The sequence below is a fragment of the Vanellus vanellus genome, assembly GCF_965231255.1.
Source record: "Vanellus vanellus genome assembly, chromosome: 1".
Classification (NCBI taxonomy): Eukaryota; Metazoa; Chordata; class Aves; order Charadriiformes; family Charadriidae; genus Vanellus; species Vanellus vanellus.
The window spans coordinates 39947375-39971260 of NC_138905.1; the positions used below are offsets into that span (position 1 = coordinate 39947375).

Consider the following 23886-nt stretch of genomic DNA (forward strand, 5'->3'; position numbering starts at 1 on the left):
CCGGCAGCCAGCGCCTTCCCTTCTCCCTTCCCTCTCTTCGAAAGTGCCAGTGCAGGAGCGGCCGCAGATGCCTCTCCCGCTGCGGGTCGGAGGAGGTTGTGGAGGACGGGACCCTCCCGGATGCGGTGGGGAGAGCGGCTCCTTCCCGGCGGCGGCGGAGGGGAAATGCTGCCATTGTTCGTAGAGGAATAAAAAAAAAAAAAAAAAAAAAAAGCCGCCGAGCGGTAGTAGTTTCTCGGCCGCTCGTTGCGGGGGAGGCAGAACTAGTGCAGCTTTATTCTGCAGCGCTGGAGAAACTTATCTTCCTTGTTTGCTTATTTATTTAAAATTCGTTGTTCTTTTCTAGTCGTTAAAAGAAGTCACGCAGCTCATCTTTGGAGGAGGAGCTCGTGTTTTGGTGAGGAAGAGGGGATAAAATAAACATAACTTCCCTGGATTACAAGTAGTCCACTTGTCTAGTTCTTTTTATACCCCTCATCCTTCCCCAAAAGCCGCGTGTCTACTTTCCTCCCCAAACCCGGTGTTCATATCAGTTTTGTGTGCCATCTGTCCTGTTTGTGACTCCTGCACTTTTCCAGGCTGTGTCGCCCCAGATTGCATTGTTCTTGCCCTAGAACATAAATAACCGAGAACAACTGCACTTTTGCACATCTACTGGGCTTACTGAGTGGTGCCCAATTGTATGCCTGCCTGCACTACAGAGAGCTGGGAAATAGGTAATAGGTTATGGAAGCCACAGTTAATTTGGATGGCAACTCATAACTATCTCAGGAGACTTTAATTCTTTAGATATTTATTGAGAAAGTAATTCAGAATATTAGTAATTTCATAAAGGTATACTATAAAAGAATGCCATACTAGAGATCTAGATGATGGAGAGGACTGATTTTCTGTTAGTTTGCCTACATGTGAAGGTTTCTCCCTTTCAACTGAAGACCCGTTATATGAATTTAAATGGGGGTGAACCCTAGCACAAATAGCATTTAGCATAAGAGTACATCTTTTCAGTTTCTTTAATAATTTGGGTTTGTTTTAATCGGTTCCAGATAAAAAACTGATAGCAAATCAAGTTTTTCAGAAAAAAAAATAATTTGAATCCAGTAGCGTTTGTGTAAATTCATGTGTGCAGAAACCCTCAGAGTAGACTAGTTTTGTGCTATGAGTATAGTGCAGACAGATGCTGCTAGAACAAAAGTGACAGGGGTTTCACTCACGTGCTCCTGGTCTGCTCAGGTTATGGTTAATACTGATATCCCCTATAGCCATGGTGCAAGGAAGGGTAATGATACCGATGAGCCTTGTGATAATTTGATTTAGCGTTTCCTAGCAGTCAGGAAACCTTTTGCTGTTTTCACTGTATTCACTCCAGTTGCTCTTCTGTTGGGGCTGCGTTTCTGCAGTCTGCTTCCTCAGTTTGTGAACCCTGCAAAATATGGGGCAGAAGAGTGAGAAGGAGGCTAGTGTCCCTTTTCCCTGAGCTTGGTTTTGGGTTGGTTTGTTTTGGTGGTGGTTCAGGGTTCGCCCCCCCCCCCCCCCCAAAAAATCTGTTTGTTCTTTTCCAAGTTTCATTTTTGTGACTTTCATTTTGTCTCAGGGTCTGCTCAGTTGAACTATATTACTTTAAAATAGAAAGTTTTACTGGGAGAGATTGACACCTCTGCACTTTCCCATTTCATTCTGTCAAGTACAAAAGAAAGCTAGTTGTTACTGTCTACAGTATTACTTACTAGCTCTAATTCTGACATCATTGTGATAGGTCCTCTAGAAGCTTCTATTCATGAATTACTGTTTCTGATTTGAAGCTGACAACTTAAATTGATAAGATGGGACATGGTTCTGCATATCTGTGGATGGTTGAGGATGAAAGTCAAGAAAATGTGGTAGGGAGAAAGTGATTTGTGTTATTAATTTGTGTACATAGCCGACATTTTATGGAACACCATATTTGTAAAGAAAAATTGCTTTATGTGTAAAGCTATAAGCTATCATTTTTGGATTGTTTTGTGCTGCGTTAATTTGACTTACCAATATTTGTTTAAGTTGTACTATAGGAACCCTTTCCTCTAGTTTTGCCAGTAGCAGGGACTGAAAAGTATACTGTGTAGCTTTGTTTTTCTTCTGGGTTCAGTATAGCTGCGTTTATACCCAAGCTGGGACAAAACTTCTGTTTGCATCTGTAGCAAATGGGTCATTTAGGACTTGTGGCTGGATGAGCTTCCCTTCATTGTTTTGTCTTGTTCTGGCCCTCAAGGTATTAGTCCTCGAGGATCTTCTGGGATTTTTTTTAATGCCTTTTTCCAGGAGAAGGGAGGGGGAGGGATGTTCCGCTTGATTAGTGCTAAGTGAACCACAGGTTATAAGGGTGAAATAAAGACCGCAGAACCATGGGTCTACAAGCTGGCTAAGATGGATGACAACTGAGAAGTGTCTTGGGTTGTTTAATGTTGGTTGCAATGAGCTGACAAACTTGACTTGAAGTCAGATCATCTTAGTGAAAATATATCTTTCCTATTCCATCTGGAGCTCATCAAAACTATGTCTGCCTGTGTTGCCCTTTCATTAACTTATTGTTCATCATAATCGTATTCTTTTTGTCCTTGGGCTTACAGCTTTACTCAATTTGGCTCCCACCAGTTGTATTTATTTAAGTTTTTTCTTTTTTAGGGGGGGAACTTGGTTGAGTCATTTTCCATTTGGTTCTTCTAAGCTGGCTTCCCCATCCAGCGATCTCTTGTATAAAGTTTCGTTTTTGAGATGAGAGTCTCATAAATGTAATAATTCCTGCATACATTGCTTGTGACTTGTAAGAAATAGCTATTGTGTGGCGTATTTTACTTTGGCGATCTCCCTTGCTCTTAAAGTAAGAGAGATCTGTGCTGCACATGAGAACTGCATTATCTGCATACAAATGGCTGAGTCTGGCATTCTCTTGATGGCAGAAGACCACAGTAAGATTAGGGTCTCTTTAGCAAATATTAGGGTGTATTTTTGTACACAAAAACCTAGACGATCAGTGTGTGATACTGAGATAATGAGGAACCTGTGCATGAGGCCGCTTGGGTCTGAGTCAAGGTTGCCTGCAACTTTGGCCAGCAAACTGGGTTACTTTCCTGCAGTCATGAAATATGACCGTGCATTGTCAAGTTCTCCAATGCTCTGATCAGCTTTGCATTTCCCAAGGTTTTGTTTGTTGTTTTTTTTACATGCACATAATTAAACAGTAAAATACTGTTTTTATGATACATTATTATTTACTGTTATCTTACACAGTAAAATAAATTTTTATATGTATACATATGGGGAGTTTAAAATTGTTTTGTATCCTCTGCTTGGTTAGAAGGATCTCTTGCTTTAATGCTGTGGAAAAAAAGCACTTGCTTTGTTTACGCTCTAATGAGTATACTTGTGTAGTTGTGTTGTGGATACGTCTAAACATGCCTGTAGTGTTCTAGTTTAATATTTAAATGCTAACAAATTAGAAATGAAAGAGTTTTGACTTTGTATTTTGTAACTGGGTAATAAAAGTGATTTAGATGGAGTAAGCAGCTAAGGGGCTAATTATCTGGAAACCTCTGTGGCTACAGATTCTTAGGAACATGTTAGTTACTCTCTTGACTTCTTGTCTATAACATAGGAAAATAATTTTTTGTGTAATAAATAATAAAAGCTAGTGTTTAATGGCAACATAAAACAGGTTATTAACAACGGCCTTTATATCAGGAAGACGGCCCTCTCATTATGAGAGGGGATGGACACATTGTGGTGTAGTAATTTCTACTCCGAAGGGCAGAGCTATCCTGGTCATAAAAGAACATGAGCTGCCAGACTTGCATTTATTATAAAATATATGCACAATACCTTATTGCATACGTATTTTGGGCCTGGGAAAGAGATAACCTTTGTATATTTGCAAATATCAAACTCCAAAGAAAACTTAAGACCATCTCATCTGGCATCTCTTAGCAAACAGCATTGTTACCTATGTTTAATTTATACTTTTGACTACTTGTAAATTTTTAGTTACGTTATTTGACAAGGGATCAGATTGCTTAAATTTTAGTGGTGTGCCAGTTGTAGAGCTGAGAGCGTTTTGGCCTGTAGAGTAAACATGACTCTTGCGGTCTAACAAACTTGTCCACTGTGGTGGATGTTTCTGCCACAGGCAGTGTGCTATTTCAGAAACACCAAAGGCCTACTGTTTTGCTACGGTTCCTGTCTGTGTTCAGGCAGGTAATCAAAACCAGAAAGAGTTTTCCTTATCTCTTTAACTTGTTATTCCTCATGACCTACAAACTGTTTTAAAAGTGAGGATGCTAATGTGTATTTAGTTTTTGACCACATACATTATAACTTGAATGAAAAAAAGGGAGAAGATGGATAATTTGCTTTTTCTTAACTGAATGTTTTGGGGTGAGTTGGTTGTTGTTGTTTTTTTTTTCAGAAACAATAGCAAATCTTTTTCATGACATTTTATTTACATCACTGATTTTTTTTTTTTTAATGTATTTTGGAAGTGTAATTTAGTGTTTAACTCATAAATTGAACAGAGCTGTGCAAAAAAGGCAAGTTTCGGAGATTCATGTACAGTCTAAAGAAATCTAATTAAAAAAAAAAAATCCAAGCTAGCATTTGTAAAGGGAGTGACCAGCTCTCTCCAACTCAGAGGAGTATGGATCCTAAGTTCTAAAAATAAATCACATTTTTAATTTGTCCTTTCTGCATGTGACCATGATATTCCTTGTTTATGGCTTTCATATTGGCATGTTGCAAAACACTGCAAACAGTAATAAAATACAAAATATTGAGGAAGGGCTGAGTAACTGAAAGTGTAACAGCTTGTCTGGCATGAATCTTTGGTAGCATATCTTTTCAGTACCCTTTTTATTCACCTGGTTCCACAGAATGTGGAATTTCAATCCTGATTTTCCAGAGCAAATGATCTAGTATTTCAGACTGTGGTCTACTTAAAATGTGGGCTTTGGAAAGTTATTGCTACTCTGAGTTGGTTGTAGAGGGGGCCAGAATAACGATGCTGACTTCGTTTCTTATCTGTAAGATTATGAATAACTGTAATTGAGCAGAAATCATTTCTCTTCATGCTCAATGGTCTTCTCTTAACTAAGAAAGTTGGAAGAGCTCAAAACCAATTCCTGGTATGATCAGAGCATGTGTTGAAGTAGCTAAGACTAGAGAAGTAACACTTCCTGTATTCTTTTTTCTTGCTCTTCTGGATCTAGCAAAGAAGGCTGTGTTTAAGTAAGTTTCCATGGAACACATATGAAGGAGGAAGGGTTGTTGGATCTTGTGCAACTGCCATCAAGACACCTTTCTTCCATCTACACTTGCAGTTGCTGATTCAGATCATTCTTAGTCATCTAACCACACACCTCGTTGACAGACTGGTAACTGAATGAATTCCATGCTGGCTGCAAAACCAGCATAGTGTAAAAAGAGATTATGGCGAACAACATCAGGTTTTCTGTTCTGTCTTTATTGATTTAATAATGACGCTCTCGGCCACTTTGGGCCTACATATAGACTGTGCTGCCCTGAAAATTCTCTCCCTCCTTTAATGGTGACCTGAAAGCCTATGTGACAGAAACTTAGGCTGTTTCAGAGGAGTTTCTTGCCGCTAGAGAAGTGCAGCAGAGCTGTGGACTGCTGCCTACTCCTGGCATTTTGGCAGTGCTGACCTCAGCTTTCTCAGAGAGATAGGTTTCTGTACATCTGCTGCAAGACTGGTGGCTGCCTGTTTGGATCTGTCTACCAAGACTAAATTCTGCTTCCCTGAAGTCATCATCCATACACACAGATGACTAGAATTACTGCATGTTTAGGAGAGGTTTTCCTTAATTGTCTTGTGACATCATCCTTAATCTTGCTGTAAGATGTCATGTTTAGACCTGTCCCAGGCAGTTCTTTGAACCTACTTTCATTAGCTGTGGTGACAGGAGGAATCAAACTGAGACAGAGAGCTGGACAGACTAGGTGAAAATATGAAACCTTTACTTAATTTAATGATGATAAACTTACCTTGAGAGATAAATTTTCTGTTGAAGTTCAGGGTGTATTGGGACAGTGCAGTTTACTGAGGATCAAATCTACAATGTTTTGACAATGCCAAAACTTAGGTTATCTGTTGTTTGTTTTGGGGGGGGGTGTGTTATTTGTCTCTTTTTATTATTATTTTAGTGATACTCTCTCTGTATGAGTAGCAGTTGATAATATTTTCAAGACAACTGATCATCTAATGATGGTTGTGGGTACAGTGGGTTTTCAACCAAGGCTTTGCAGCCTGTTTTCTGTGTAATCCAGCTTGATTCTCTTTAGTTGCCATCTCTGTTACCTTGAACTACTCTATCTAGGATGCTCATGTGGCTTTCTAGATACAAATTCACCAGATAATGGATGCTGAAATATCTCTGATATCAAAACCTGATGAGGTGGTTTCTGTTCTGGATTAGGGTGGAAGAGTCCAGGAACCCTCTGCAGGCTTTTGAAGTCCAACTTTTGCATGTGGCAAAGCAACCTGTGAAAGTCAATATAAAAGCTGAAAGTTAACAGTAAACGCTGCTAGACTCTCCTAAGCTTTGACAGACCACTGTTGTTCACTGAGAAGTTACTGCCTTCCTGTCAGTAGACATTTAGATGGTGCCCTTCTCTTGCACAGTTTGGGCTGTTTGATCATAAGTGATTGCTAGGACAGTAAAAATGGCTAGCGGAATCCCATTGTGGAATTGATCACCATTGAATATGATGAGTGACAGTATGTAAGATGAAAAATGGCAAGTATCAAAAGAAGTCTGTTTTAAAACGAGTTCCGTATTGCAAATATACAACACCCAGCTTCATTCGTATTTGGAATTAAGCGATCCTACTGATTAAGGTTATACTGTATTTTAAAAAAAAGTTTTTGTATGTTTTTGTGAAGGAGACTTCTATTACTTGCAGTCATCATGTTTTACCTTTCTCTTAAATGTCTGCCTTCAGTGATGACATACAGCTGTCTTTCTACTAAGCCATATTACTTTTTATTATAAGCACATCAGCAGATTGAGGCAGTTGGTGCTCAGGCCCCTCTCTCTACCTAACATGCTGTTTGCGTAGTCTACTTCAGACTAAGTTTAGTCTGGCCTTTTGGACGAAATATTTCTGCTACGCATATGAGTCAAAGCTGTCTGAAGGACCACTGATTGATCTTGACCCATTGGTTCCCATTTCGCAGGTAGGATGCAGTTGTGGAGCACATGAAGCAGAGCTGCTGGACAGAAACTCTCATTACCATTCCCCCTGAAAGGAATCTAGTTCACTTGGCCAGAACTGCACTGTAACCTGTACCAACCCAAGGGAGAAGGGAGTGATTCACTCCAAAGCTGCACGATGCTTTTCTGAACCAAAATGTTCCAGAGGCAGACGTGATACTGTAGAATAGTCCCTCTGTAGCCCATGAATAAATGAATGTTTAATAAACACAAACCCTTGGGTTAATTTAATGAAACAAAACAGAATTCTGTTTCTGTCTAGCCCCTCTGTGAATGAGGAGATAGAAATCAAGTTAGGAATGCAATAGAAATCTGAAAGAATGTTGTGATTGTTAGTAGGACTCCTCTAGCAGGTTGGTCTGTTCACTGTACCACGTATTTTGATGGAAAAAATACTTGCTTGAGAGTGGATGTTAACATCTTGTTTTGCACGTTGCTCGTGCTTGCTAATGGCTATAATTCTGGGAGTGAGGCTTGTGAGTTTTTGGATTTCTGTTTATATTACAAGGGCAAAAGTATTGCAATGCAAAGCAGTGGCCGTAAGGTTTTTTTCTTTTTTTTTTTCAACTGTCAGTTGAGAATATAATGGAAATCATAAGAATTTTATATACTTCAATGTGGATGAAACTGGGCCTTAGCTTTTCAGCAGGGATGTTGTGTAGATTTTGGATCAGACTTATTATTGCTGTGGAACGGGGCAGTTATCTCAGTGTTTTGTTTCAAGTAAGTTTTAAGAGTGTTTAATGTTAAATATAATCAAAGTATCTTTTTTTATTCTAGGAAGCTGAATATGGTGGACATGATCAGATTGATTTATATGATGATGTAATTTCTCCATCTGCAAATAATGGAGATGCCCCAGAAGATCGTGATTACATGGATTCTCTCCCACCGTCTGTTGGGGATGATGTAGGTAAAGGAGCCGCACCAAATGTTGTCTATACATATACTGGAAAGAGAATTGCCTTGTACATTGGAAATCTTACTTGGGTAAGTATCTTGTTACTATTTAGGTGTAGCCAGGAATTTAAAAATTATTAATTCTTTGAAAATATTTTGGTTTAAAAATTATTTTATATCAAATATTAAGAGTATAGAAAAGCAGGTCTTTTTTTTTTTTTAACTTGAAATTTAGTGAGCCTGTCTGGAGCTGTTCTGGTGTCTAAAACATTGAGAAAATTTTCAGTAAATAAAAACTTTAAAGTTTCCATTCATGTTTTAAGTGTTATGAAGGGATATTTGTGCTACTGTCTTAAGGTTTTCAGAGAACTGAATGAAAGAGAAGAACAAGCTTAAACTATGAAATACTTTATGCCTGCAGATACTTTAAGGCTACTGAATGAACCCACTTTTTAGTAAACTTTTAAACGTTTAAAAAGGAGCTGAAAGGTTCTCTGGGTTTTTCTTGAAATTACGTTTCAGGTTTTTCCAGGGCCGTTTTCCATTTTGCTTTTTGCAGGGCAGTGACTCTTACAACAAAACTGTTTTCAGGTATTTGCCTTGAGGCTTATTTCTGTGATCCAGTAACAGGTTTGGGATAACTCACTGAATTGCAGTTGCCCTTAAGACAATTACTTTTGTTCACATTAAAGCATTTTAAAATCAATTGCAGTTAAGCAAACGAAATGCAAGATCTGGTCAGTAGCTGAGTTAACTGGAGTTTTTATCTGTCTATCTGCAATCCAATTCTTCCACGTCCACACATGCAAAAGTCTCATTCAAGGGTTTGTTTTTTTTTTTCTGATTAATTTCTTACTAGTACTAAACTTGAAAAAGAATTCTTTATGGGTGCTTAGGGTTTTTTCCGTTAATTGTTACAGTATCCTCATTTCAGGAGCTAACAGGTAAGTAAAGGAGCTGTTGACTTAAGTTGTACCATTCTAAAATATATGAATGGAATCAGTAAAATGCACATGAATTAGCTGAACTCGTCCGAGTCAAATATTACAATTTATAAAGCAGGTAGGCCAATGTTCAGCAATTTGTACCTGTTACTCATTATTTGGCTTGACAGATGAAATTATCCTCAAAAAGTGCATTTATCTACTTTATCATTGCTATTGTGCTTGTTTTCTTTGCTTTTAGCTCTCAGCAAAGTAATTTGTTGATTTTTTTTTTTTTTAAAGAAGCCTTGATTTGAGGGAGGTCAGATAAGTAGCTCAGAATCTTGAAAGCCTGCTTTGCACTTCCCATATGAAATTTAAAGAAGCGATGAAGTTAAAGAAGTAGGAAGAAAACCATAAGTATTAGTGTATTTGTGTATCTTAGGATACAAGTGAAATTGTTAAACGTTACATAGTAATTAATAGGAAGTTACAGCAAGTAGGTTTGGTGAAGTGGAAGCAGTTGTTTCTAACCATAGTTTCTGTACTAGTTTCCCTTCTTTTATCTGTAAATCATGCTATTTTCATGCAAATCATGTTTAGTTCACTGAGCTCTCACTAGTCAAAGATCTCATAAAGAGCACTTGATTAATATGATGTTTAAAATTGACTTTAGTGTGGAATAGAATCAGTGGGAGAAAAAAAATTGATTGGGTATGGAAAAATTAACAATTATTGAAATATCCAGTTTAAGCCTAGTACTCTCAGAAGGCAAATCTTACACAAACCCAATTTTTTTTTGGCATACTGTAGCTGGTGTACTGTGTGGAGGAATTGATGCAATGTAGCATATGGGGAAGTGTGTATATTTTTAAAAAAATAATTTTCTGAGAATTGTAAAAATAACTGCTCTCCAAAAGTCAGAAGGTATTGCCAGCCTGAATAAATTATTCCTCTTGACCAATTTCACACACACAAAAAAAAAAGGTCCATGGAAAACTTAGTTGCCCTTTTCCTGGTGTTACAGATAAGCTTTCATAGTTGAATATTAAAAATATTTTTCAGTGGACAACAGATGAAGACTTAACTGAAGCAGTTCATTCACTGGGGGTAAATGATATTTTGGAGATAAAATTTTTTGAAAATCGTGCTAATGGCCAGTCTAAAGGGTAAGAACTTGTCATTTGTTTTTTTTGTGTAAATGAACTGAAGTTTGGGGGGGTGGAAACGGGGAACGAGTTCTCAATTTTCATAGCTGTTGGTATGTGAACTGATAATCCTTGTTAATTGATATCCCACAATGACTGGGTATATCATTTCATGCTAATGACTTAGATTTCAGGCATAAATTTTTATGACGGTATTGTGTGTCTCATTATTTTGTGAGTTAAATCTTGTTGGCCATCTTCATTAAGACTATTCTTAGATTTCAGTTAGTGTGGTAGCGTGTTGGTGATACTTGTTCCTCATGGTGTAAATACAGTTCTCCCAACATTCCTAACTTTGATCACTTCAAGGAATTGCTTGGACAGATCCCATGGGAAAGGGCTCTAGAGGGTGAGGGAGCTCAAGAAAGCTGGCTGCTATTTAAGCATCATTTCCTCCGAGCTCAAGATGGGTGCATCCCAAAGAGCAAGATATCAGGCAAGGGACGAAGGAGACCTGCATGGCTGAGTAGGGACCTTCTGAAAAATCTCAGGTGGAAGAAGGGAGTTTACAATAGGTGGAAGAAGGGGCTGACTGCTTGGGAAGAGTATAAGAATGCTGTCAGGGTATGCAGGGAGAAAACAAGGAAAGCCAAGGCAGCCTTGGAATTGAACCTGGTGAGGGATGTAAAGGCCAATAGGAAGGGTTTCTTTAAGGATATAGGAGACAAAAGGAAAACTAGGGAAAATGTGGGCCCTCTGAATGAGACAGGTGCCGTGGTGACAGATGATGAAGAGAAGGCGGAGTTGCTGAATGCCTTTGCTTCTGTCTTCACTGCTTGGGCCAGTCCTTGGGAGACCCAGACTTTGCGGGTAACAGAGAAAGTCTGGAAGAAGCAAGACTTTCCCTTGGTTGATGAGGAACAAGTTAGAGATCAGTTAGATAAACTGGATATCCACAAGTCCGTGGGGCCTGATGGGATGCACCCTCGAGTGCTGAGGGAGCTGGGGGAAGTCATTGCTGGGCCACTCTCCATCTTTGAAAGGTCCTGGAGAACTGGCGAGATGCCTGAGGACTGGAGGAAAGCCAGTGTCACTCCAGTCCTCAAAAAAGGCAAGAAGGATGACCCGGGAAACTACAGGCCAGTCAGCCTCACCTTCATCCCTGGAAAGATGATGGAACAGCTTGTTCTGAGTGTCATCTCAAAGCACCTGGAAGAAAAGAAGGTTATCAGAAGTAGTCAGCACAGATTCACCAAAGGGAATTCATGTCTGACTAATCTGATAGCCTTCTATGATGGTGTGACTGGATGGGTGGATGAGGGGAGGGCAGTGGATGTTGTCTACCTTCACTGCGGCAAGGCTTTTGATACTGTCTCCCACATCATCTTCATAGGCATACTTAGGAAGTGTGGGTTAGATGAATGGACAGTGCAGTGGATTGAACAGTGGCTGGCAGATAGAGCTCAGAGGGTTGTGGTTAGTGGTGCAGAGTCTAGTTGGAGGTCAGTAATGAGTGGTGTCCCTCAGGGGTCAGTACTGGGTCCAGTCCTGTTCAATATATTTGTCAATGACCTAGATGAAGGGATAGAGTGTACCATCAGCAAGTTTGCTGATGACACAAAACTGGGAGGGGTGGCTGACACGCCAGAAGGCTGTGCCGCCATACAGCGTGACCTGGACAGGCTGGAGAGTTGGGCAGGGAGATACCTAATGAAATTCAACAGGGGTAAATGTAGGGTACTGCATCTGGGGACGAATAACCCCATGCATCAGTACAGGTTGGGGTCTGACGTCCTGGAGAGCAGCTCTGTGGAAAGGAACCTGGGAGTCCTGGTGGACAACAGTATGACCATGAGCCAGCAATGTGCCCTGGTGGCCAAGAAGGCCAATGGCATCCTGGGGTGCATCAGGAAGAGTGTGGCCAGCAGGTGGAGGGAGGTCATCCTTCCCTTCTACTCTGCCCTGGTGAGGCCGCATCTGGAGTACTGTGTCCAGTTCTGGGCTCCCCAGTTCAAGAGGGACAGGGATCTGCTGGAGAGAGTCCAGCAAAGGGCTACAAAGATGATTAGGGGATTAGAACATCTCTCTTATGAGGAAAGACTGGGGGACTTGGGTCTTTTTAGTCTAGAGAAAAGAAGACTGAGGGGGGATCTTATTAATGCCTATAAATACTTAAAGGGAGGGTGCCAGGGGGTGGGAACAGTCTTTTTTCAGTGGTGCCCAGTGATAGGACAAGAGGTAACGGGCACAAACTTGAACATAGGAAGTTCCATCTTAACATGAGGAGGAACTTCTTTACTGTGAGGGTGGCAGAGCACTGGAAGAGGCTGCCCAGAGAGGTTGTGGAGTCTCCCACTCTGGAGACATTCAAAACCCGCCTGGATGTGTTCCTGTGCAACCTGCTGTAGGTGAACCTGCTCAGGCAGGGGGGTTGGACTAGATGATCTCCAGAGGTCCCTTCCAACCCTGACCATTCTGTGATTCTATGATTATTAAATCTTTATTTACATCTCTATTTTCCATTAGCTGTTGAAAGTGCGCGCTTGAGCCCATTTTTCACTGGCAACGTAATCTTCCTTGCATGAATGTGCCCTTCTCTGTATGTAGTAGTAGTGAGAACACAGTGAATGCTTAATAATAACATATCTAATGTATTGATACTCTGCCAAAAAACTGCCTCTGTTGTGATATATTTTGATGCATCTTGTACTTGCACTTTTTGTTCTTCTTGTATGTCCTAGAATGAGTTAGTTTATCTGTTCTGAAAACTGGACTAAGACCTGTGAGTCAGTTTCGGTATCTAATTTTCAAGTATCCTTTTGCTTACTGTATGTAGCCTTTTTAGTGAGGCATCAGGATATTCAGGAAAGGGAAAAACTGTGGTGTAACTTTTTTTTTTTTTTCCTTCTTCCTTTCAGGTTTGCCCTTGTGGGTGTGGGATCGGAAGCATCCTCCAAAAAGTTGATGGATTTGTTGCCTAAAAGGGAATTGCATGGGCAGAATCCTGTTGTAACTCCATGTAATAAACAATTTCTGAGTCAGTTTGAAATGCAGTCAAGGAAAAGTAAGCCTTTCTTATGCGCTGTCTTGGAAAAACAAAATTTTATTTCAAAAGTAGTATGGCAGTTTTTCTCTCGGCATCTGATAACTTCTGCACAGTTTAAAATAGCTGTAAAATACTTACAGTCTAGGTAAATGAAGTTGCATCGTTAAGCAAAGATCTTCCTTTTAAATAAAAACACTTAATATACTGAAGAACTGCTGTTTTGGCAAGAGATAGCGCTCAGTGAAAGAAGGTTACGCCTTGATGAAACTCTTGTCTTACAGTTGGAGAAGCTTTCTCAATTTCAAGTGGATGTAATTCTAAAAAAAGCGTAAGAGCATGTAGAAATTTAACATTTGTAGACAAAATGCACTAAATTCTTGTGTCTGAATAGGCTGCACTTATGACAGAATGAAGAAGAGAGATTCTGTGTTTTACTTTCCTCCAGCACCTTGTCTTGTGGTTCCCAGTCCTAGTAGTTTTGTGGCCTTGGGCTGCATTAAAGGAAGGACTGACAGTCTCCCCAGATGCTATGCCATTAGTATGAGCATACTGGAACACTACCGTATTTTAACAAAGCACTCTTTCCTCCTCAGATGGTTTGGGTACCAAGGAACAAGCTGGTGCTCATGAGGTCATGCTTTAGCACTGCATAAAACTTTACATCAAGTGTTGAAAAGCTTTAACCTATTTTGATTTATGTAATTACACTTTTGCTTTTCCATTGCAGCCACACAGTCTGGCCAGATGTCTGGGGAAGGTAAAGCTGGTCCCCCAGGAGGAAGCTCACGAGCAGCATTTCCACCTAGCAATAGAGGGCGAGGCCGTTTTCCAGGTGCCATTCCAGGTGGAGACAGATTCCCTGGACCGGCAGGGCCAGGAGGGCCACCACCACCTTTTCCAGGTAAAATAATTCAAAAGTGGAGTTTCAATTTCATTTGTGTTTTCTTGTATTAATGCAACATACTTATTTGGGAAATTATAAAGACCAAGGCAGTTCAGTAATGTGCTGTAATTGGTGTTCACAGCTGGATTGTAGGATTCAATGTCATATCTTTGTTGCTATTCAAACACAGAGTTGTACTTCCTAAATTTGATAGCAATATAATAACATTTTTAGACATTCTTTATAATGTGTCAATGTACATAATTTTTTTATACTTTAAAAATTAGATAGATCATGTTAGCAAGTAGACTTGTCTTTAGTGCAGTGTAGTTAAGATTTTCTGGTTTGTTATATGGGCTGAGAATGCCTGTGTTGCAGAGTGTAAAGTAACTCTTTTCCTTACTGCATTACAAGTTTGCACATCAACAGAAAATCAGCTTTGATTCATACCCACTGATAGGTCAGTTAGTTGGAACTTAGAATACCACAGATTTGAAGAGGCGGTGTTTGTGTTTAGTCAGGTGTCCCTGGTGGGAGAAATCACTTTAACAAACAATCAGGCTTGCATTGCAGCAAAGTTCTTATTTCAGCCTCAGTGTTTTTAATAAATGTCACTCAGTAGTAAATTGTGTACTGGCAGTCAAAGGGACATGGTCAAATTGAAAAAAACACTAATGAGGACCTGAAGGTAGGATTGGATTACCTTCTCCAATATAGTTTTTCCCATATTTTTAATTTATAATATAACTTATGCCCCATATGAAAGACTAGCTGCAGGTGGAAGTAGGATGCAATGTTTTCTCGTTTTTATAAGCTTCTGGGGGTTTTAGTAACAATAGCAGGTGATTAAGTGATTGGGGAGGGGGAGTTGTCAGTTTTCAAGTTAATGTTATTCTCTTTAGATATTGATAGTCAAGCAACTGTTAAAAATTTTCTAAGCTACTGGACCCGAAGTGGGACCATGCATATCTTGTGTAAGTTGAAATTTTTTCAGTGAGGGTTGTTTTCAATTTTTTTGTTGTTTTTAAGAATTAAAAAAGGCAAGAATTTTAATTATTTCGCTGTCTTTTATTTCTTTATATTTATTATGTCTTTTTTTTTTTTTTTAATTTTTAGCTGGACAAACTCCCCCACGTCCACCTTTAGGTCCTCCTGGCCCACCAGGTCCACCAGGCCCTCCACCTCCTGGTCAGGTCCTCCCACCTCCATTAGCTGGACCTCCTAATCGTGGTGACCGTCCACCACCACCAGTTCTGTTTCCAGGACAGCCTTTTGGTCAGCCTCCACTTGGGCCACTTCCTCCAGGCCCTCCACCACCAGTTCCAGGCTATGGGCCACCACCAGGTCCTCCACCACCTCAGCAGGGTCCACCTCCACCTCCGGGTCCATTTCCCCCTCGTCCGCCTGGCCCTCTTGGGCCACCCCTGACTCTTGCTCCTCCTCCACATCTCCCTGGGCCACCTCCAGGTGCTCCACCACCTGCACCACATGTGAACCCAGCTTTCTTCCCCCCACCTGCCAATAGTGGCATACCTACTTCAGACAGCCGTGGCCCACCTCCGACAGATCCATATGGCCGACCTCCACCATATGACAGAGGTGACTATGGGCCACCTGGAAGGTGAGTGCTTTTGGTGTAATGTGCTTGGTAACAGATTTTACTCCTTTTGTAGGAAGCATTTGATTTTCCTTTTTAATGCAAATTTAGAAATAATGAAAAATAGACTTAGAAGGGAACCCAGCAGTCTTCAGGTTTGCCCCTTTTCACTTCTTTCAGTGAAATATCTCTCAGAAACATATTTGTAGCAGCAGGAAAACCCTGAAATGCAACACCAGTAATCTTACTTTCCCTTTTCAGCTCTGAACTGCTTGTCTTCGCTGTTTGTATTTGGCAGTGTCATCATTCCATGTGTTCTACATGTAAACTTATATATCACTTCTTATGCAGCTTCTGGTTGTGCTTCTGTCTTAACTTGAAATTCTGACATGTACCTTTATCATCATGCTTTGCAAACTGTCTTTTTAGAGTGCTCTGGAGTTCTCCTTTTTGAGTATGTGTGTATGTTGAGTGGAGTGCCATGCCAAGCTCATATCATTGTCATCTTTCAGCAGCTCTGCTTGTCCCCTTTTTCTTCAGGATTCAATTCAAAGTTAGTCTTTGTCACAAAAGCCAGGTGTGAATTAACTGCAAGACTTTTATCTTCCTTTCCCATCAAGATGCTTCTGCTTATTTGGGGCAATCTTGCTGTGTTTGTAGCAGTGGCTTTCCTATGATTAATCCTATCTGGGACAGAGTTCTTGAGTCTCTCTAACTTGAATTGTCAAGTTTTTCACATCCTGTTTAAAATGTCTTTTTCATCTGTGCTTTCAAGCATCTCTGTCTTGCTGCTGTTTCTTGATTTTTCACCATATTCGTATTTGTCACAGAAAATTTGGGGATAAATCGTAAGAAAGACACTCTTTACATAGTTACATTTGGATTTTTCAGTTGTGATTTTACTGCTAGCATCTTCTTTTATCACAGAGTTTAAAAATACTCCACGCATCTGTACATACTTTGTTCATACAGAAAATATAGAAATTCAAGCATTTGGCTTAGTTGCTTGAAATACTATAAAATTATAAGCTGTTGGTTGTTTTTTGATGGACAGAATCAAGGTTGCCTGCAGTTTATAGAATGTCTGGGGAGGGAAGGAGTGGGAATAGGACAGTATTAACTTACTGTCCAGTATTTTCATTAATAATGTTAAAATTATCATCCATAACTATTTAAATTGTCATTAATTATATATCATAGGCGTTTCACTGGAAATAACATGTCCATAAGAGAAAAATTACATATTCCATTCTATGGGAGGCACACGAAAAATAATACTCAAAACTCAGGGAGGTATGAATTTTTAGACATTTCCTCTTATGCTAAACTGGCTATAGGATCTTGTTCCACTTCTTGCAATTAAGAGGATAGCATTGCTTATTATTCTGCATTTTCTTTCTACCAGAAGAACTAACACTGTTCTAGAAATATCAAGCAGTGGGCCAGTTTAACAGTCTCGGCATTTTTCTAACACATTTCTCCAAATTTTCTATGTGATACAGAGACTGGCTAATAGGACACTGCAAAACTTTTGGGAAAATTTTTATATAGGTTAACTTCCATTACTTTGGAAACCCTATATAGGTAGCTAATAATTGAAGTAAAAAAGTGCAATGAGTATGAGTATTCTGCTTTATTGCTTCCTCCTTACTGTGACTGGTTTGGAGATCAAATTGGAGCACCTTTAACTTGACCAGAAATAAAAAAAAAAAAAAAAAACCAAACCAAAACAAAAACAAAATTAGCTGTAAAATGTTGAAGTATCATTTAGAAAATTGCGTGTTTTAAAGATGATAGACTATGTTTGCTTTTCATAAGTTACAGCATTCTGGTCTTAGTTAAAATCTGGGAAACAGGATCATATAGTTCTAATTTCAGTACTGTTATAAAAATTATCTCTAATTTTGCTCAAAGTCGCATTGCCTATGTACATGTATTTCCACATCCATTCAATTGGGATAATATCTACTTACATACCTTCAAGGATTTTATGGAAATTATAAATATTTGTAAAGCACAATATTAAGTGCTGCTGAATCTTCAAAATAGATGGGATGAACAAGAATAAGTATTTATACAGCAATGTGTTAATTGTTTTTATCTTTTTTTTTTTTTTTTAGCTTTCAGGATTGTATACTGTAACATGGTCCTTAACAAAACAAAAAAATACAAAACCAAACCCAGATCCTGCTTTCTTTTCTGTTTGTCACTTTGCTATAAGTTGCAAACTTGGATTGTTAAAACTGCAATGATATCTTCTTAAGTTTTCCTTAACCTTTTAAATACCAGTTTTATTGCTTGCAGAGAAATGGATGCTGCGAGGACACCTTTAAGTGAAGCAGAATTTGAAGAAATCATGAATAGAAATAGGGCGATCTCAAGCAGTGCCATTTCGAGAGCTGTATCAGATGCCAGTGCTGGTTAGTAAAACTCGATCAATGTGTTTGCTATTCTACCCAACTGAAAAGAGTTTCTAGAAGTTTGCAGCCCCGAAGCTACATTTTCCTAATTGGAGGCTGAATTTAGGTACAACCTATGACTGATTTTATACTGTGCTCTAATTAGTTTCTGAGAATGTATTCTGAGTACTGGTCTGGACAGTATTTTAATATTTGGTTCTACAGTAAATGATCTGTGGATGGCTGTTGAAGAGAGGATACCTGAAATGGTAATACTATAAAAGTCTGCTTTAATTTGCATAATTTTCTGATCATGATCTTATATCATTTTCAGGCGACTATGGAAGTGCTATAGAGACCTTGGTAACTGCAATTTCCTTAATTAAACAGTCCAAAGTATCTGCAGATGATCGCTGTAAAGTACTTATTAGCTCTCTTCAGGACTGCCTTCATGGAATTGAGTCCAAGTCTTATGGTTCTGGATCCAGGTAAAACTTTCCTTTTCCATTTGCCCTTATAAAGGGGAAGGTGTAGTGCAGGACTAGTTCACAGAGAAGCAGCTTAACTATTTGCTGAGTTGCACAAGAAACAAGAAATGTGTAAAAGAACCAAATAGGGGTTTCTAGAACTTAGCTACCTTTTAATTAACTGTGTTTTCAAAGTTGATCAGACTAGCCTAAGTTTAATTCTTAGTTTTATTTTGTATCCTTTCCTACATGGTACTCTTGCAATGTGTCAACTTCAAAAATAGAATTGTCCTTTATCAATTAATATATCCAGTGTATAATTTTTATTAGAATTTGCTAATAAAATTTAAGGTTGAGGATGTTTGATGCCAGTTTTCAATTTGCTTAAAAGTAATTTTCTCCAAATTTGTCACAGTAGAAATACGCTTGAGTCGGAGGGGGGGAAGGTCGGGCAGAATGCTTTTGTTTGTTGTCCTTTGTCATACAAACTAAAAATTCAGAGTAGGTGGATTGGAAATTCATGGACTCTTCTACCTAGTACAAATAAAAAATTTTATTTCTTTCAAAATTTAAATAATGCCCATTTCGGAGTTAGGCCAAACACTGAGGCTCTAGTTCATTTGGATACTGTAGTAGTGTAGTTAGCCTTGAATATTAAAAACATGAAGACAGCTGGTTGTGGCACATACTTTCAGTGTGCAGATTAGTAGCCATGTTGCAGTGATTGTTTGAGGTATGATGCATTCCCCTAGCTGATTTCAGCCATCTTGTCCTCCATTTTGAGTATGTACTTTCTGACTTTTCCTTGATAGATTAGGAAGTGGATGTACCTTACTATCTGTAACTGAGTTCTTAGCCATCACCTTTTATACCAGCTACCTTTCATGTTATATACAAAAACATACCTGCATCACAGTGGACAGATATTTCTGTCGTATCCTTTTTTGATGACGTTCGTGCTCGTCAACGGAATACAAAATTAGCATGCAGGTGACTTGTATTTTGAAGAAAAATGTAATGAAGTAATTTCTTTTAGAAGACGTGAGCGATCCAGAGAGAGGGACCACAGTAGGTCACGAGAAAAAAGTAGGCGCCACAAATCACGCAGTAGAGATCGTCACGATGACTATTATCGGGAAAGAAGCCGTGAAAGAGAGAGGCATCGTGATCGTGACAGAGATCGTGACAGAGAACGAGACAGAGAGAGAGAGTATCGTCATCGTTAAAGAAGGTGAGCATTTGTTTCCTTTTCTTGAACTTTACTGTTACTGGCTTACTAAAAGTAACTACTCTAGGTTTGGGATTATTTACACCATTAATATCTGCGTTTAAGTGGTCCTGCAGTATGTACTGAATCACTTTCTTCTTGCAGCATCTGACATGAACATAGGTAAGTAACAACAGGTAACTGGTCTTGGGAGGGAGGGAGTATTGGTGTGATTATCTTCTGCAGATTGCATGCTGGCCTTTTAATTTTAGGTGGTATTAATGTTTGCAGTTTTTATGAAATGCCATTAAACCAATTCTTAAAAAAAGCAGTAAGGCAGACTGATAAGTCTGCTCTCTTTGTAACCATAAATTTAATATAATCTTCTATGATTATATTTCTTATTTGTATTTTACAATGCTAATTTTTTATTTTAAAATCTACTTGTGTAAGAACTGCAGCATTTAGCCCTTCATATGTCCTGTGTAGATTATTTCAATTTAGGGAACACGTGTAATATACAGTTGCTGTCCTTGCACAAGTATGGTGGTGTTTTGGGTTTGTTTTGGTGTTTTGTTTTGTTGTTTTTACTGGTGAGTTTTACTCTAATTCAGGAAATATAGCCAGACTTTGCTCTTTATTATATGAAATGTGACCTGTCAGTATCTTCTGCCTTCTAGCTAAATTCAGATGTTATCTTCCATAAGACTTATCAGTTGTTCCCCACCACCCTGATTTTTCATTCCCTCCTCTGATAGGAAAGTAATTTTCTGAAGACTAGTAAGCAAATGTACAACACAAGGATTGTTTCTTTTCTGGTTGTTCACAAACTAATGTGTTCCTTTATTTCATATATCTGCAGTCTTGCATGCATCGAATGTCTAGATAGCTACAGAGTAGCATGCTAAATAATACTTTTTTCAGTGTACTGTTGAGCGCTTTAAAATACACAGAAATGTTCATCATATTATATAGAGTACCATTTTGAGGATTGCAAATTCAAGCTACCCATGATTCCCTATATTTGACAATTGGAAAAAACTCCGCCTATTAGTTTCTCTGTGATAGTCTTCCCTTTTTTTTGAAGAATTTCCCACTACATCCACACTAAAATTGAAGCTTGCAGACTTGCCTGTCTGCCCAACTTCCGTTTCTTCAATTTGCCCTCAGAGTTAGTTAAACATCAGTTTTTCAGTCAGGCTTTTGTGTCACTGACTCTTTTGGGAGAGAACTATTTCTGATACTAAATGCTGTAGTCTATTGAGTATTAAGTGGAATGTTGTCTTGGGTTCATATGCTAATAGGAATGTGCAAAGTAGTAGTCGACCTAGAGAAGGGGGGGTCAATGGCTTAAATAGGAAGGTGAGATGTGGCAGGTGACATAAAGTTGGCATTATATATATGTTTAAGCCACTTTTGGTCATAAAAAATTGATTGGTAGACATATTTCTGGAATTGCATAAAAATAGCAACTTTGGTTCTTAACTGTAAAATATCAGAAAAAAAATAACAGATTTAACAAAAGTGTAGTTTCTCATGTTGAACGGGATTTTTACCTTTTATGATAAATGAGTGTTTGTGATATTTGCAAATAGTTGTTATTAATAGGAGGTAACCATTGAGCTGAGTGATGAATGCATTTCCAGAGTGTTTTCCTTCTGGTGGAGATGAGCAAGCCATACTTGCTTGTTAATGACCTGGAGTTTAAGATAATCTTTTTTCACTCTTGGCATACTTCATTAATCTAGCTTTAATTTTTGTGTATTTAGTGTCATACATGTAGATATGGAGCTTCTGTGCCAAGTACAGATTCCCTACCCTGTCATCATAAGAAAACATATCAAGTAGCATTAGGTTGCATTTTATAATTTCCAAAGCACAATTTCAAAATGAGACTGTGATTTCAGTCTCAGTTCAGGTGGGATTTATATATGCAACTTCCTTCAACTTTGTTGTGTGCTGGGACCCCTCTCTTCTTTCAGAGGGGTTGCATAGGTAAGATTCCCTTGTGCAAAGAAGAAAATAGGTCTTAACTACTTGATTTAAAGGACAAATTTAGTATTCTGCATGTAAATGAAAGCATTTGGTATTTTTTTAAAGTGAAGTTGTAAACATTTTGTCTTGTTATCTTAACGAGAAAGGCTTTATTGTAGTTTTGGTTTTACATACATATATATACACACACACAAAAAAGAAATACAGTTATCTCCTGGTTTGTATGTTTCATTTTCACGAAGATGTATGTTACCATACATTTTTTTGTTTTGTTCTTTACATTGATTAATATTCATAAACGGATTTAACAGTCTCAGTCACTTAATAAATATCAGCAGTGCTGAAAAGAGTTACTCCCCATATTACTGTGTTTTGCCAGATAACATCAAGTTGCCTCTGTGCCTGCACCCTATGAATGGCACCTATATTTCTTATTGTGTACCTATAGTCATAACTGTGATACTGTACTGGCATTTTTTTTAAAAGTGTTACACATCTAGTTTAGAAGCATTTTAAAGGTCCATTGTGAACATTTTTGTATACAGTGAAATTCAGTTTGTACTGTATTACATTCATAGAGATGGATTAAATTGGAATAACTTACTAAATGTGTTTATAACAATAAAAGTCTATTAAAAAGTTTAGATGTACCATAGCAGGTATTTACACTTCTGTTTGTACAGTTCATGATTTATAATTAAATTCTTGCAAGATTCTGTGCCTTCACTTGAGTAAGGCTTCATGTCCATTGATAATCCATTCTACAGAATTACTATAAATTGAATGTTTCCTTGAAACATCTTGCCTTTGCTTGTAGAAAGCCTATAGGTATAAACGAGAACAATGGATTTAAGACAAATGTCTAACCTGTGTTTGTCAAGAAAACTAAGAATCCAATAGAATATTTACAACGATTAACAGCAAAATTAATGTGTACAAACAGAATAGTAATGTAACTTCATCAGCATGAGTCCTGACCTCTTTTTAGACAGAATTATATTAATATTTTTTTTTTAGTTTAACTGATACTCTATGATGTATTTCTAGCTGATACATTGTCCCAATCTTAATCTGTCTGAATTTCTATAATTGCTGAATGTTAAGTTTTTCATTTTATGTTTTTGTTATTGGGTTGATTGATTATTTCCTATTTAAACTGGATTTGGACTGAATTGCAAAGACAAAACCACACTAACATTGTAACAGTTGATATGTATGTAGACTTTGTATTCCATATTTCATGTTTTTTCTCTGATTTTTTTTTTTTTTTTTTTTTGCTCTCAAACCACTGTAAGCAAAATAATTTAAAGTCTAATTTATTTCTGAGGCTCACATGCTTCTTCAAAAACTGCTCTTGGCTCTGAAATAGTTTCAGCTTTGGAGTGATCTAAGAACTAACATTGTTGGAATTTTTTTGGTGTCAGTAGGAGGGGAAATGGTACTGATAGTTTTAAGTAATACTCATATTTTTGCTTGTATAAGTAGGAACTGTCCTGTAACTGTGTTAGCAACCACTTAAACATCAAGTGAAGTATGAAATTAGCCTTTTAAGAAACCTTGTACATTAATAAGAAAATGCCTATTTTTGTAAGTTATTTTAATCATAAGCTTCTAGTTAATAACAGAATTTTAAGTGATTCGTGGTAGCGTTGTTCAAGACCTGGGTATATATAGCCGTCTAGGAATATTTCAGATCTTATTAGTATTAGGCTATTATGAACATTATTTACATACTGTCTCTTTTTTTAAAATGTGTATTTTTGAGGAAGAACGTGTGGAGCTGGCACTATTCTATTGCATCTAGCATTCATCAGAGAAATCATACTTTGTGCGTCTGATTCAGTATTCGAAATCTACCATAGAGCAAAAGAGGCAAGCAGTGCCACTGTTTTATGTGCTTCTTGGAGTCTATTTTAAGGCTTCTCTGGTGCTTTACAGAAATATATAGTTTGTTTCTTAATGTTCAGTGATTTCTCTCATTTTCTTGAGGGTGATAAGATGATTCGAAAAATGAACTGAAAGTACTATGTTATTGTTTATTTTCAAATGCATAACTCTT

General features: G+C 38.2%; 1 protein-coding gene across 1 annotated transcript in view; it reads left to right on the forward strand.

The window, feature by feature from the left end:
* CPSF6 (cleavage and polyadenylation specific factor 6) overlaps positions 1-23886 on the forward strand; it is a 28232-nt gene that overhangs the window by 468 nt on the left and 3878 nt on the right. The window contains exons 2-9 of the mRNA XM_082498729.1: positions 8043-8252; positions 10151-10254; positions 13152-13297; positions 14007-14180; positions 15279-15783; positions 18064-18179; positions 18493-18646; positions 19665-19856. Of these exons, the coding sequence (XP_082354855.1) occupies positions 8043-8252; positions 10151-10254; positions 13152-13297; positions 14007-14180; positions 15279-15783; positions 18064-18179; positions 18493-18646; positions 19665-19851 (1596 nt within the window). The 3' untranslated portion in view covers positions 19852-19856. The remainder of the gene's footprint in view (positions 1-8042; positions 8253-10150; positions 10255-13151; positions 13298-14006; positions 14181-15278; positions 15784-18063; positions 18180-18492; positions 18647-19664; positions 19857-23886) is intronic.